At 35.5% G+C, this 12,681-nt stretch overlaps 1 protein-coding gene across 1 annotated transcript in view; it reads right to left on the bottom strand.

The window, feature by feature from the left end:
• The window catches only part of LOC123523101 (glycosylated lysosomal membrane protein B-like), a 32,989-nt gene extending 30,789 nt beyond the window's left edge, over positions 1-2,200 (bottom strand). The window contains exon 1 of the mRNA XM_045300733.2: positions 2,052-2,200. Coding sequence (XP_045156668.2) covers positions 2,052-2,123 — 72 coding nt within the window. The 5' untranslated portion in view covers positions 2,124-2,200. The remainder of the gene's footprint in view (positions 1-2,051) is intronic.
• Between the last annotated feature and the right edge of the window lie 10,481 nt (positions 2,201-12,681).

Here is a 12,681-nt window from a genome sequence, read left to right as displayed (position 1 = left end):
TTATATGGTCGTATCTGGATGTTCTGGTTACGATTCTAGCTGCCGTGTTTTGGACATATTGCAGTTTGTTCATTGACCGTTTTGGAATTCCATATAGAAGAGAGTTGCAATAATCCAAACGTGATGTAACAAGAGAGTTGATTAGAGATTTGGTTGCGTTTGCGGTTATATATTGTCTGATGTGACTAATTTGCCGCAACTGTGCATAGGAATTCCTACACACACTATTCACATGTTGCTCCATCCTCATGTTCGAATCCAGGAAAGCACCGAGGTTCCTGACACTGCCTGATTGTTTGATTTCAGAGCCGTCCACTTTCACAGATATGTTTGAAACAGATTGTGTCTTGTGTTCAGATGAAAATATGATTAATTCTGTTTTTTCAGCATTGAGTTTCAACATGTTATTATTCATCCAACTTACTATATCCTTTAAACAACTTTCAACGCGATGAATGGTCTCCTCAATAGACATTTTATTTATTGGTTTGAATGATTGATATAACTGCGAATCGTCCGCATAGAAATGATTGTTCAGTCCGTGCTTTCTGCAGATAGCTCCGACTGGTTTTGTGTACATTGTGTAGTTCTTTGGCCCCAGGACAGACCCTTGGGGTACACTGTACTTCATTAGCACTGGTTGTGATAGCTCGCCATCTATGCATACGGTTTGGTAGCGGTCACTAAGGTATGACATCATCCATGCGAGTGGCTTGCCTGTAACACCAAAGTGACGTTCAAGGCGATGAATCAACGTCCCGTGGTCAATAGTGTCAAATGCTGCAGAGAGATCAAGCATCACAAGAATAGTCACATTGTTCTTATCCAACGATTGAAGAATGTCATTTTGAACTTTTAATAGGGCGGTTTCGGTTGAGTGGAATTTTTTATAAGCAGATTGATTAACTTCATGAAGTTCGTTGTTCCTCAGATGATTTTCAATTCGAACATCTACCACTTTTTCTAAGATTTTAGACAGAAACGGCAAGTTTGACACAGGTCTATAGTTTTTTAGGACATTAGAATCTAGGCTTGGCTTTTTTAGAAGAGGTCTTATTCGTGAATGTTTGAACGCTTTGGGCACATACGCAGCATCTAGAGATGCATTCATAATTGTTGTTATCACTGGTGTTAGTTCGTCAAGACATTCTTTTAATAACCATGTTGGGATAGGATCTAGTTCGCATGATTTGTTCGCTGACTTTTTGATAATTGATTTCACTTCGTCTTCTGAGGCTTGAGTATCTAAAAGTTCGGAATACTAAATGTAACTTCGTTGTCGGCCTTTTTTAAAAAAATATTGTTATTTTAATTTAAATACATTGTATTTTTCACACATCAGTTTTAAGATTAAATTTATTAAACTAATTTTTGGAGTTTAAACAACAATTTCGTTTGAAACATTCCCTACGTTCAAGAAGAATGTTTGTTTCTGTATGTAGAAATCTGACATTATAAACAATAATTATAATTATGGCTCTACAAGATTAAGCAAAGTGTCAGCTTTCTGTTATTTTCCATTTTTTTTTATTCAAATCCAACAAAAATCGGCCCTTTGATAAAGGTTTGAAGTTACGTGGTAAAATATTTCTTCAGGGAAGTGAGCTCGAGTTAATTCATAATAATTAAGCATAACACCACATGCAGTCGCATGCTGTTTTTGCTTCAGAATCCCTTTAGATCAATCTCTGATCATCTAATTATCGCCACTTAACATGTGACTGGTAAACCCTTTGAACAATAAGTGTTATAGCTCCATGATTAACATGAGGTAATATGCTAATTACGCGCTAATCGATAGTGGCGAAAACAAAATATCGATCACTAACGACTGGTCGATATTTACAGGTATGGACGACAGCATAGTACAGATAAAGGTATTGATTTATACGGAGTTTCTACTCCCCGTATTAGACCTTCCTGTTTAATACCGAGTTCCAAAATGAAATTTGCTTTTTCAAGTTTTTGCACCGTTTTTCTAAAATGTACTGCATCTAGAGCTATTCAAATCATATAGATACTACATTATTATATTTATGCATTAAATTTACCTTTCTGTCTGCAAAAACGTAACAAATAAACAGCAAAATAAGAACAAAACACAGTTTCATGGCAGCAGACATTTTGTATCTTTCTGTAATCACATGACTTGTCTTCACGTGATTTTTGTGCTGTGAATAGTTTCATATCTTTTGATAAATGTATAAAAAGTGGCAAAATGCAAGATATTTTATCTTCGTTAAATTTATGTAAGTCCAAGATAGCCCTATGCATTAAACGCATATGCTTTGAATATTGATATACGGGTAAAAAAATAATTGGATTTGCAGTAAACTATTCACCAGTGACTTTTACTTGAAACGGTGTTAAGGTAAGTTTATTCAAGGTCAAGTGTACATTTCACAGAAAAAATGCCGACGCCAAAATCTACTGAATTACCATCTATTAGTACACCAGGAACGTTAAGGAATATTCTTGCTAAGTCACAATTTTTTGGTACAAAATGGTAAGTATCCCGGCACAACCAGTTTTCAACCGCTTAACAAGTTTTCTGTGCAGTTTTGTACAAATGCAAGTCCAAAACTTTGGTTTATTGTCTAACAATTTCTATCAGCATAAGTGCTGTAAAAGCATACCGCAGTGCTCCAGCTAGCTATTTACAGCAGGGCACATCGCCCGTTCCGAAATTCGTTCCGCCCTGTTGCCCCACCAGGCACCCTGCCCGTTTTACAACCATTCATTTCCTTTTTAGCTAAACTTTCCTTTTTTTGCCTCAGTGATTAATGATTATAATAAACTGCATTATGCCCCCTATTTATTGAGCGATACACGCCGGGGGTCATTGACATAATTAGCAAACAATTGCCTGCTGTGCAATCATGCCCGAGGCAGACCGTGACATTTCAGACTGCTCCACTAGCATTAAAATCACTGAACCTTGTTGTTAAAACAGTTTGAAAACCAGTCTGAAATTATTATTATTTTCGCACCACCTGTCAAAGTGTACTTTCGTTTTCAGTAGCATAGTCGTAAATATCCGTTCATACACAACTGAAACTTAAGTTAAGTCAACAGACATTTAAATCTGATTAATTGAAATCGATCAAAATCAAATTTAGATAAAAAAAATATTTTGATTCTATCATTTTACAAGTTTTTAAAATCGAAAGTAGGTTGTCGTCTACTGTATGAAATTGCCGATTTTTCACGAAGATTTCTTTGAAATTAGTTTAATAGGATGTAATGACAGGGTACACTTTAATGTCAGATACTGTAAAATGTTGTTAAACTGTCTCTGCATCATAATATTTTTACGAAAATATTGTTTACACCGGACATTTGGCAACTTTAAGAAAAGTGTAACCATACCCGGATACAAAATTTTGGATACCCAGAATATGTTCTATTAGAAGAGCTAAACTTGCTTTTAAACTGTTTTAAGTTACAAAGTGTGCCTTATTTCATTTATTTATTTATTTGGAAGTTTAAACTTTAGCTTCTGTATGTTGCACTTAGAAATTTATAAATATCAAGTATCCTGTTTTCTCATATTCTCAGGGGCCTAAGGGGTTGTTTTTATTTCCAGTTACAGATTAACCATTTTATAAACAGCATTTGGGTGTTATTTTGTAGAAAAATCACTTGTCTTTCAGACTGAGTCGTAAAATATAACAGAAATTATCCCATTTAATTATTTTGTTACTGTATTTGATACCACCCTCACCCGCAGAAACAGACCAAGAGTTTCTCGTATTCCCGTGGATTTAGATTTGACTTTTCATCACAAATATGTTGTAGAATTTAAAACATTAAAATTACCATTGTGTAATAAAAAGATATATTCTGTAGTAAATACATCAAGAAATATGACAATTAATTGCATAATCAATAATTTATGGCAAATTTGCTAACCCCACCAGAAAAAAATAAGGATTTTTTTGAAAATTGAGTAAAATGCTGGTAATTTCGTCAATATGCGTTCAAATCACTTGAAATTTTCAGTGTGTTAGTTTTGTACCATTCCAGTCTAGAAAATAACAAACATTAAATTATTTGACAACATTAAGGCAAAAAACAAGAATATGAGAAACCCTGAGAATACGAGAAACAGGGATACATGGAGAAGATGTGTACTGAAATTGTAACCAGTAAAATAGTCCTAAAAACGTAGATATTATTTATTCAATATGCAGTTACAAAGAAATGTTAAAAGTTGATAATCAGTGCCAAGTAAACTACAAGTAGCAGAATTTTTAGTTAATAAATAGGTGTATTAGAGATGACAAACATAGCCTATCGAAAGACTAAGTATTCCTTATACCATGCCTAAAGTGTGCAAAATACCATGCCTAAATCATGCCAAATTCCATGCCTAACGTATGTTAAATGCACTAAATGCATGGACCAGTTAAAATTTTTTTTAGGTGTGTGTGAGGGGGGAGGGGGAGCATTCTCTCGGACCGACTTCACTGGAAGTGCCCTTTTCGGTTCCAGCACCCTGCCCATTTTGAATCCTAGCTGGAGCACTGATACCATTTAAGTTTCAGGTTTCTAACTGATCGAATCCCTGGCAGGATGATTTTGAAAGCCATCAGTAGGAAGTCATGCTGAAAATTTACAGCCTAAATTCAACCGCAGGTGGTATTTTCCTTCCAGCAAAATGAAACAGCACTAAACTTTTACTGTAGTTTCATTACAACATTGCAAACATAATACACCCAAAATTCAAGTCTGGCAACAAACACTAAAACCAACATGACAGATCAATATACTGTAGGTACACTTGCCTAAATTGGCACCTAAATTACAGGGGGTAGGGTAAAGTAAATGGCAGCCAAAAGTTTGTGCATTATCTAAAGAACTATATCATGTGCTCAATTACTCCAGAGAACCAGGGTGTCACATCTGCTACATTGATAGCTGTCACATATGACGATGTATTATATAATTGCTAAGCTTTTGACACTCCAAATATTTCAAATTGCTTAGAAAATGAAGAAAACTATTGCAAGGACAGGCATCACAGGGGTCACACTGGGAATTTTTTTCTCTGAGCCACTGCTTTTTCCGAAGATAAAATTATGAGGCCAACAACGGCGAAGCGCATAGCATTGACGTTCTTGTAGGACTACATTATATGTACCAAACTATTCATACTACTTAAGAAATTAATGTTTTTATAACATATTTCTTAGTAACCCTTTAAAAAGCTATTTAGAAAATCAATTTGTGTTAATTTCTAAAATTATCATTTTTATAAACATCTGCCATTTAATAAAAAAATTCTGAAAATCACATTTAAAATAAAGATGTCAAAAAAAAAAAAAAAATGTTTAAAAAAAAACAGTGTTTTATTTTGCACATTGCCTATAAGTGGGTGGGGTTCGATGCCTTATCATGTTTTATTCTTGAAAAATACTTCAAAAAAAGAGGTCCTTTTGCAACAGTTGTCATATTTTTCTTAAAGGTAGACTTTTTATTGGCTTTTTATTAAGATTGCACTAAAAAATCTCGTCAGAAATGACAGAAATATCCGAAAATCACGGTCGCGAAAACGGGTGACAATTTCGGAAAACGTAAGTTGGAATTAAATATTTGATAAAATACCTATGTTTTATTGCTTTTCAATCATCATAGCTATTCAATACTTACATTTTCTGCTTGTCTAAAGCATTTTAATTTGTTTTTGCCCAGACTAACCCTCGGCAATCATACAAAATTTGTCTAACGGCCGACTGCTCATGATGATCATGACTGCATTGTCAAAATAATTTAATAATAGTATGCTTCACAATTCTGGCAGTAAGCATGTGTTAAGCAATAAACATTTTTGCAAAAGATATATAAATACTGATATTGGCTTAAGCAAGAATAGGTAGTAGACTAGGAAAGACGCAGGTTTTTTAGTAGGAAGTGTCTAGGGGTACGGATCCGTACCTCTAGAATCTGATTCTAGAGGTACGGATCCGTACCTCTAGACAAGCCTGTTAGGTGTTTTCTAGGGGTACGGACCTCCGTTTTTCTAGAGATTAAGGGTCATTTACATTTCAAATTTTGTTGAAAATGAAATAACAAATAACATTTCATCAGAATTCACCTTAAACTTGGATCTAAATGGTTTACAGATAACAACGTTCATCCGATTTGTTACATTTTCTTTCGGAACGTAAATAACCGAGGAACACCAAAAAAATCACGAGGATTCGAACTGACTGAAAAAAAAGATATAAAGCTTAAACAAAATAATGTTAAATATGTTGGGGAAAAAACTGTTTTTAATTGATAATTAACCCTTAGTGTATTTATGTTTTTCACACATTTGGTAGCCGTTACGAGATACATTGGGCGTTTTCACAAACAGTTTCTTTTACTTAATGTCGCTTAATTGATTATTAAACAATCAGTTCCGTGCCGATTATCATTATACCTTGTTAAATAACAAAATTAATTGGTGCATATTATTATGCCTGATATTTATTTTTTTTTGCTGAATTTGAAATAGACTTTAAGGGATAGATTCATTCATTAATCTAACTGTTATCATCAGTTTATTTGACAACAAACTAATCGGCACGGAACAGTTTATTCATTTGGAAATCCTCGGTTATTTAGGTTTTGAAAGAGAAGGTAAACAATCGGGTGAACGTTGGTATCTGTAAACCAATTAGATCCAAGTTTTAAGTGAAGACTAGTTAAAACTTATCTGTTATTTCATTTTCAACAAAAAATAAGATATAAATAACCCTAAATCTCTAGAAAAAGGAGGTCCGTACCCCTAGAAAACCCCTAACAGGCTTGTCTAGAGGTACGGATCCGTACCTCTAGAATCTGATTCTAGAGGTACGGATCCGTACCTCTAGACACTTCCTTTTTAGTAATAAGAAAAACCTCAAAACATAGTACTGCTACATAAATGGAATTTATATAATTTTCTAAGTACCAAAACTGAAGGAGAATAGGTTCATAACATGTTCTGTCTCTGTAAACAGTGAAACAATCACAACTGATAAATTTGGCTTGTAAAGATTTTTATCATACAAAGTCCTAGGCGGTTGAAAATAGGTTGTGTTTGAAAATAGGTTGTGTGGGGATATGTAAATGACGGAATATTTGACAGCATTTAGCCTTCTCTGTAAATTTCACGCACAGACGTACACTTTGGGTGTGGAACACCTGCCCCTCCCCCCACTAATACGCGCCTGTGTAACATTCTTCAATGCAGTATATATTTTTCTTTAAGATGATATTCACGATAGTACTGGATTGTCAGTGCTGTCAACAGAAAATTATATGGGAGAAATTCTGCATTTTGTCAAAGAGCTATAAAAATAAATAGATTGGCAACTTGAAAGGCATTTAGAGCAAATCTCGCCAACCTCCCGTGACAAAAAAACGAGATCTCGTTTACCGGAAGTGGCGCTTTCTCCACGCACCATTTTGTATGCGAAAGCAACTATTCATCGGTAAAATAATTATCACAGTATGACCACGCTTCTTTGGATGGCAAAAAAAACCGTGTACTTCGTGTCTTAAGACCATTTCAAATTAAACTAATTTTGTTTTAGAAGCTAACATGTATTTTAAATGTAGTTTTAAAGGTACAAATTGTAACTCCATGCTCGCCGATGTTGTTTTTTAGTAAGATAACGCCGAATCATGCTCTGTCATGAGCTCACGCGAGATTACAGCCAGTTGCCATTCTGTGTATTTTATAATTCTTTGATTTTGTCAAAAAAAATAAAAAAAATTTCAGCTCGCTAGTTTTATTTTTATTTTCCCCGCCAGTAGTCTGAAGTGAACACAAGTGAAAATAAAATCGTAAGCGGCCATTTCATTCATTTCGCTAAATGCACATCTTTCCGTTTAAAAGAGTCTGTTGTGTCGATAATTTTCCTTGTGCATCTGCATGATCAAGATCAAACATGGATTCTGCGGCATACTTCAAAGTCTCTGTAAAGTCTGTTAAAAAACGTTTGGAAAAGAACCAAATATGCAAGATTCCATTACATTATTCGATAGGGTTTTATCTTGGCAAATTTTTAGAAGATAAACATGTACTGATCGGACGGGTTTCCAGCGATAATTTTGATATTGAACTCGATACCCCAGTTGAAGATATTCATGGTATCGGTAAGGTGCATGATATATATTTTTAAAAAGTCCAAAGACATAGCGTATACAAGTAAAACAGGTATGTTAGTAGAGTAGCAGGTGGGTGTACAAGAATTTTCTGGCAAACATTTATATCTTGTGTGTATTTAAGCCATTGAGAGATGACTTATTTTTAAAACTAGCTTAGAAAAGTTTTTCCTCTGTCGTATGGTTTACAAGTGTCTGCATCGGAATATACAATGATGATGAAAAAATGTTACACAGGCGCATAGTTAAGTAGTTTATGGGGGTGCAGGTGTTCCAACACTCCAGGTGTCTGTGTATTCACCAGGCTGGTCACATTGCCCAATCGGGCTTAAAAGCCCAATCGAGTTGTTATTGCCTGATTGGGCTTAAAGTTATGAAAAGTGTGAAATTATGGCCAGATTGTATACAGTGACTTGACTGCAATTTTTGAAAGTCCTAAAATTGGTACATTTTGACAAAATAAGTACATTTATGAGAAAAACATTTTAAAAATTACGTTGCTTAATGCGCAGATAAGTTTGAAAATTACCTTTTTTATGCACATAAACTTATAACAACTAGTCTACACAGCAATATCTTTGCAAATCATATTTCCTAGATTTAGCTATACAGCGAATTTGTGATTTTTCTGGGACCTGTTTATAGGACTAAATTTGCAGATCATGTGTACGAGTCTGTATGACATATATGCAGTCAGGGGCCATTTGTAAAAAATTCTACCATTTACATTCGAAATACCACAGAAATGTCATTCACTACATCTAAGAAGTGTTTATATTAATGGTGCTGAATAGCACTGAACAAGTGTTGGCGGCTGGTAGAGAGCTTAATGTAGGCTCCCGTTTCCAGTTAAAAGCAAAAAGATAAGTGTTAAACTTCCTAAAAAACTTTCCAGTGACAGCGAAAGTACTGTCATTTGGCCGTACTTACCCACCTTTCCTGTGATAAGTTTTCAGTTCGCATTAACTACTGCTTCTTTGAAAGTTATGGCCAGTGTGTACTTCATGAGCATGAAGTTGACAAATGTGTATAATTATTATTTCTTTAATGTGTTTTTTTCTGGAGTACAGCAGGGCCCGCCTTGGCCAATAATTGTCTGTAGCCAAATAAAGAAAAAGTTGTTAAAATCATAAAAAATATGTGCAAAATGGACCATCAAATTTGTAGCCTGTTTTGGACTTTTATTTTTAATTCGATCCAGCATTTTCAGGGGGCATGCATCATACAATGTTAACACCATTCTTGTTGTACATGTATGTGGCATTTAGTTGGGACTGCAACTCTGTAAATACATATTTAGCCCAGTTAAATACCCTTTAATGAGGATTTTCTACATTTAAAGTAATGTTGTGATTAAATGTTTTAGTAAAGGATGAGCATATATCACTTACATGATTAAGATATCTTGACCAAAAGACAGTTGTGTCTTGTGAATGATAGAATATGACTTTATAGAGAGGGTATCTCTCATTTGAGGTGAAGTCTCTGACTTAATTAGCAATGCTTCCTTGAACGACACATTAATGATTTGTTGCATTGCAATCACATATCCCTCAGGCTCAACCCTATGAGTTTGAAACAGCTGGGGGTGTAGAAATGTGAGAAAGTTACTCAGCTGGCTTATGGAAAGACGGTTCTAACTAGTTGTCAGTTCATTTTGTAATGAATTTTGCTATAAAACTTCCGGAAAGAGGGGGCCTGGTGCATAAAGGTTGATGGTCTATGCTCATGAAAATTTGTATTCTTGTGGAATATGACTTTAGTGTATATTTTCTATATTTTACTTTCTTTGTTTTAGGTCAAAAACAGGAGCTGCATTTTGTACAGTTGGAGTTATTGCGGGACTCTATGTGACAGACTGGAAAGTGATAGTTGATAAAATACCTTTCTACAGAAACCAGTTCAAAGAATAACTACAGTTTAAATAGGATTTTCAATGTGTATGTATCTACTTTTTGACTTTTTAAAGGTTTTCTTCTCTGGATGGACTTAGAAAAAAACAAATTTTATGTATACCCGGTAATTAGATAAATATATATTCTGATAAATACTGAGGTGTATAAATTAATATATTGAGAATTATTAAGTTAAACAGGGATTAGATGTCAGTCACAGCATTGTAGACAGACATTTTTAGGATGGCCTTTAATTATTACCCTGCTGAATTTTTAGGTCACCTGAGCCAAAGGCTTTTGGTGAGCTTTTGTGACTGCTCAATGTCCGTCATCCAGCCGTCAACATTTTCTGAAAAACCACTGGACAGAGTTACACCAGACTTCACAGGATTATGATCCTTGGGTGGCCCCCTTCCAAAATTGTTCAAAGAATTGAATTTTCATGCAGAACTCTGGTACTCTGGTTGTCCAAAACCGCAAGGCATAGAGCCTTACTATTTGGCATGTGACATCATCTAATTGTCCTCTATGAACATAATTCAAATTTTGCCCCTGGGGTGAAAAGAGGCCCTGCCCCGGGGGTCCCAAGTTTTACATAGACTTATATAGGAAAAATCGTAAAAAATCTTCTTGTTTAGAACCACAGGACCTAGGCATTTGATATTTGGTATGTAGCATTGCCTTGTGTTCCTCTACCAAAATTGTTCAAATTATAACCCTGGGGTGAAAAGAGGCCCTGCCCTGGCGGGTCTCAAGCTTTACAAAGACTTACATAGGAAAAAACTTTAAAAATCTTCTTGCCTGAAACTGCAAGGCTTAGGCTTTTGATATTTGGTATGTTGCATTGCCTTGTGGTCCTCTACTAAAATTGTTCAAATTATGCCCCTGGGGTGAAAAGAGGCCCTGCCCTGGGGGTCCCAAATTTAACATAGATTTATATAGGGGGAAAAAAATCTTTTTGTCTGAAAGTTCAAGGCCCATTCAGGCCTTTGATATTTTGTATGTAGCATTGCCTAGTGGATCTCTAACAAGACTGTTAAAATTATGCCCCTGGGGTGAAAAGAGGCCCCACCCTGGGGTCACTTGTTTTAGGCCTAACTAATATAAAGGAAGCAGCGTGGGAGCCATCTGGTCTAGTTGCGTAATGACTGCCAGGTATTTGAACACTAATTTTTCACTTGGCATGGGAACAGAGGTCTAAGTTAATGCTAGCTTCTGTTTAAATTTCATTGTGGATGTACTTTTGACATTTTGGTAGGAAAAATGGGAGAGCATGATTGTTGTATTTGGTGAAGTGAAGCTCAATTTTAGTATGAGTAGTACTTCTAGGTCACAGCAGTGTGATTTTGATGGGATTTTACAGTAGTACAAGCAATTAGAGGTCACTTGACTGTGACCTTGACCTACTTTCTTGTTTTTTAAGATACAGCCTTGAAATTTGGATGACATGTACAGTTTTGCACACCAATCTTAAAACTGACTTTCAGTGACCATGAATGTGACCTACTGACCTACTTTATAATATTTTAGCATCAGTTTGCCATTTTAAACATGTGGCTCATATTACTCAGGTGAGAGATTCAGGGTCATCATGACCCTCTTGTTAAATTGGATTGGTCCGTCATTCAATTTGGGCAGTACCACTTGTTTATCAAACAGATGTTCACTGAAAATTTACTGAGTAGTGAACAGTGCTGACCATGGAGCTTGGTCTGAACTGGTCGCAAAGGCAGGATCACTTGCCACCAGTAGGCTAAGGGTTAAAGCACTTGGTGCTGAGCTGGTAATGTGTAAGGCTCATTTATATACTGGTACTTGATTTTGTAGGTCAAGTTCAGAGTGACCTTAAGACTAAAAACAGTTTTGGCTTAGTAACTTAAGAATGATATGGCCTACAATGGTCCAACTTCATTAGATGATTGACTTTGGTCTGTGGATGACCCCGATTGCTTTAGTTCAAATTTTGTGACCTCGAGTGATCAGCGATTTATTTTCAATTTATGTATGATACAACTGTTAAGGGGGCCTCCATGGCGGAGTGGTTATGACTGCTGACTTCAAATCACTTGCCCCTCATCGATGTGGGTTCGAGCCTTACTCTGGGCTTTGAATTCTTCATGTCAGGAAGCTATCCAGCTGGCTTACGGAAGGTTGGTGATTCTACCCTGGGTAACCCAGGTGCCCGCTCGTGATGAAATAATGCAGAGGGGCACCTGGGGTCTTCTTCCACCATCAAAGCTGGAAAGTCGCCATATGACCTATAATTGTGTAGATGCAACATTAAACCCAACAAAAATAAAAATAGATAAAACAATTGTTCAGGACTGTTATTTTTGTTGTAACTTTGGATAAACTTTTCTTTTACAGATGTGTCAATTTGTTTGGAAGAAGTGTCTACTGGAGTAGAATCTATCATTATTTATCATCAAGAAATCTTGGACAGTGCTGTTTTATAAAAGAACTTACACTTGAATTAGACAGAATGTTTGTGAAGTTATTTGATCAATAAACATGTTTTAATTGTTTGGTGGTTGTAATATGTTTTTCTATGAGGCGGAGTAAACAGTTTTACTATATAGTTTATCCTGAGTCAATATTCATCCACATTCTTAGTAAGACATTAAAGGAATGCCAAATATCTGTCTTC

The sequence above is a fragment of the Mercenaria mercenaria genome, chromosome 8 (assembly GCF_021730395.1).
Source record: "Mercenaria mercenaria strain notata chromosome 8, MADL_Memer_1, whole genome shotgun sequence".
In the NCBI taxonomy this organism is placed as follows: Eukaryota; Metazoa; Mollusca; class Bivalvia; order Venerida; family Veneridae; genus Mercenaria; species Mercenaria mercenaria.
Note: the sequence above shows the minus strand (reverse complement) of the source record. Positions and strands in the feature narration are given on the sequence as shown.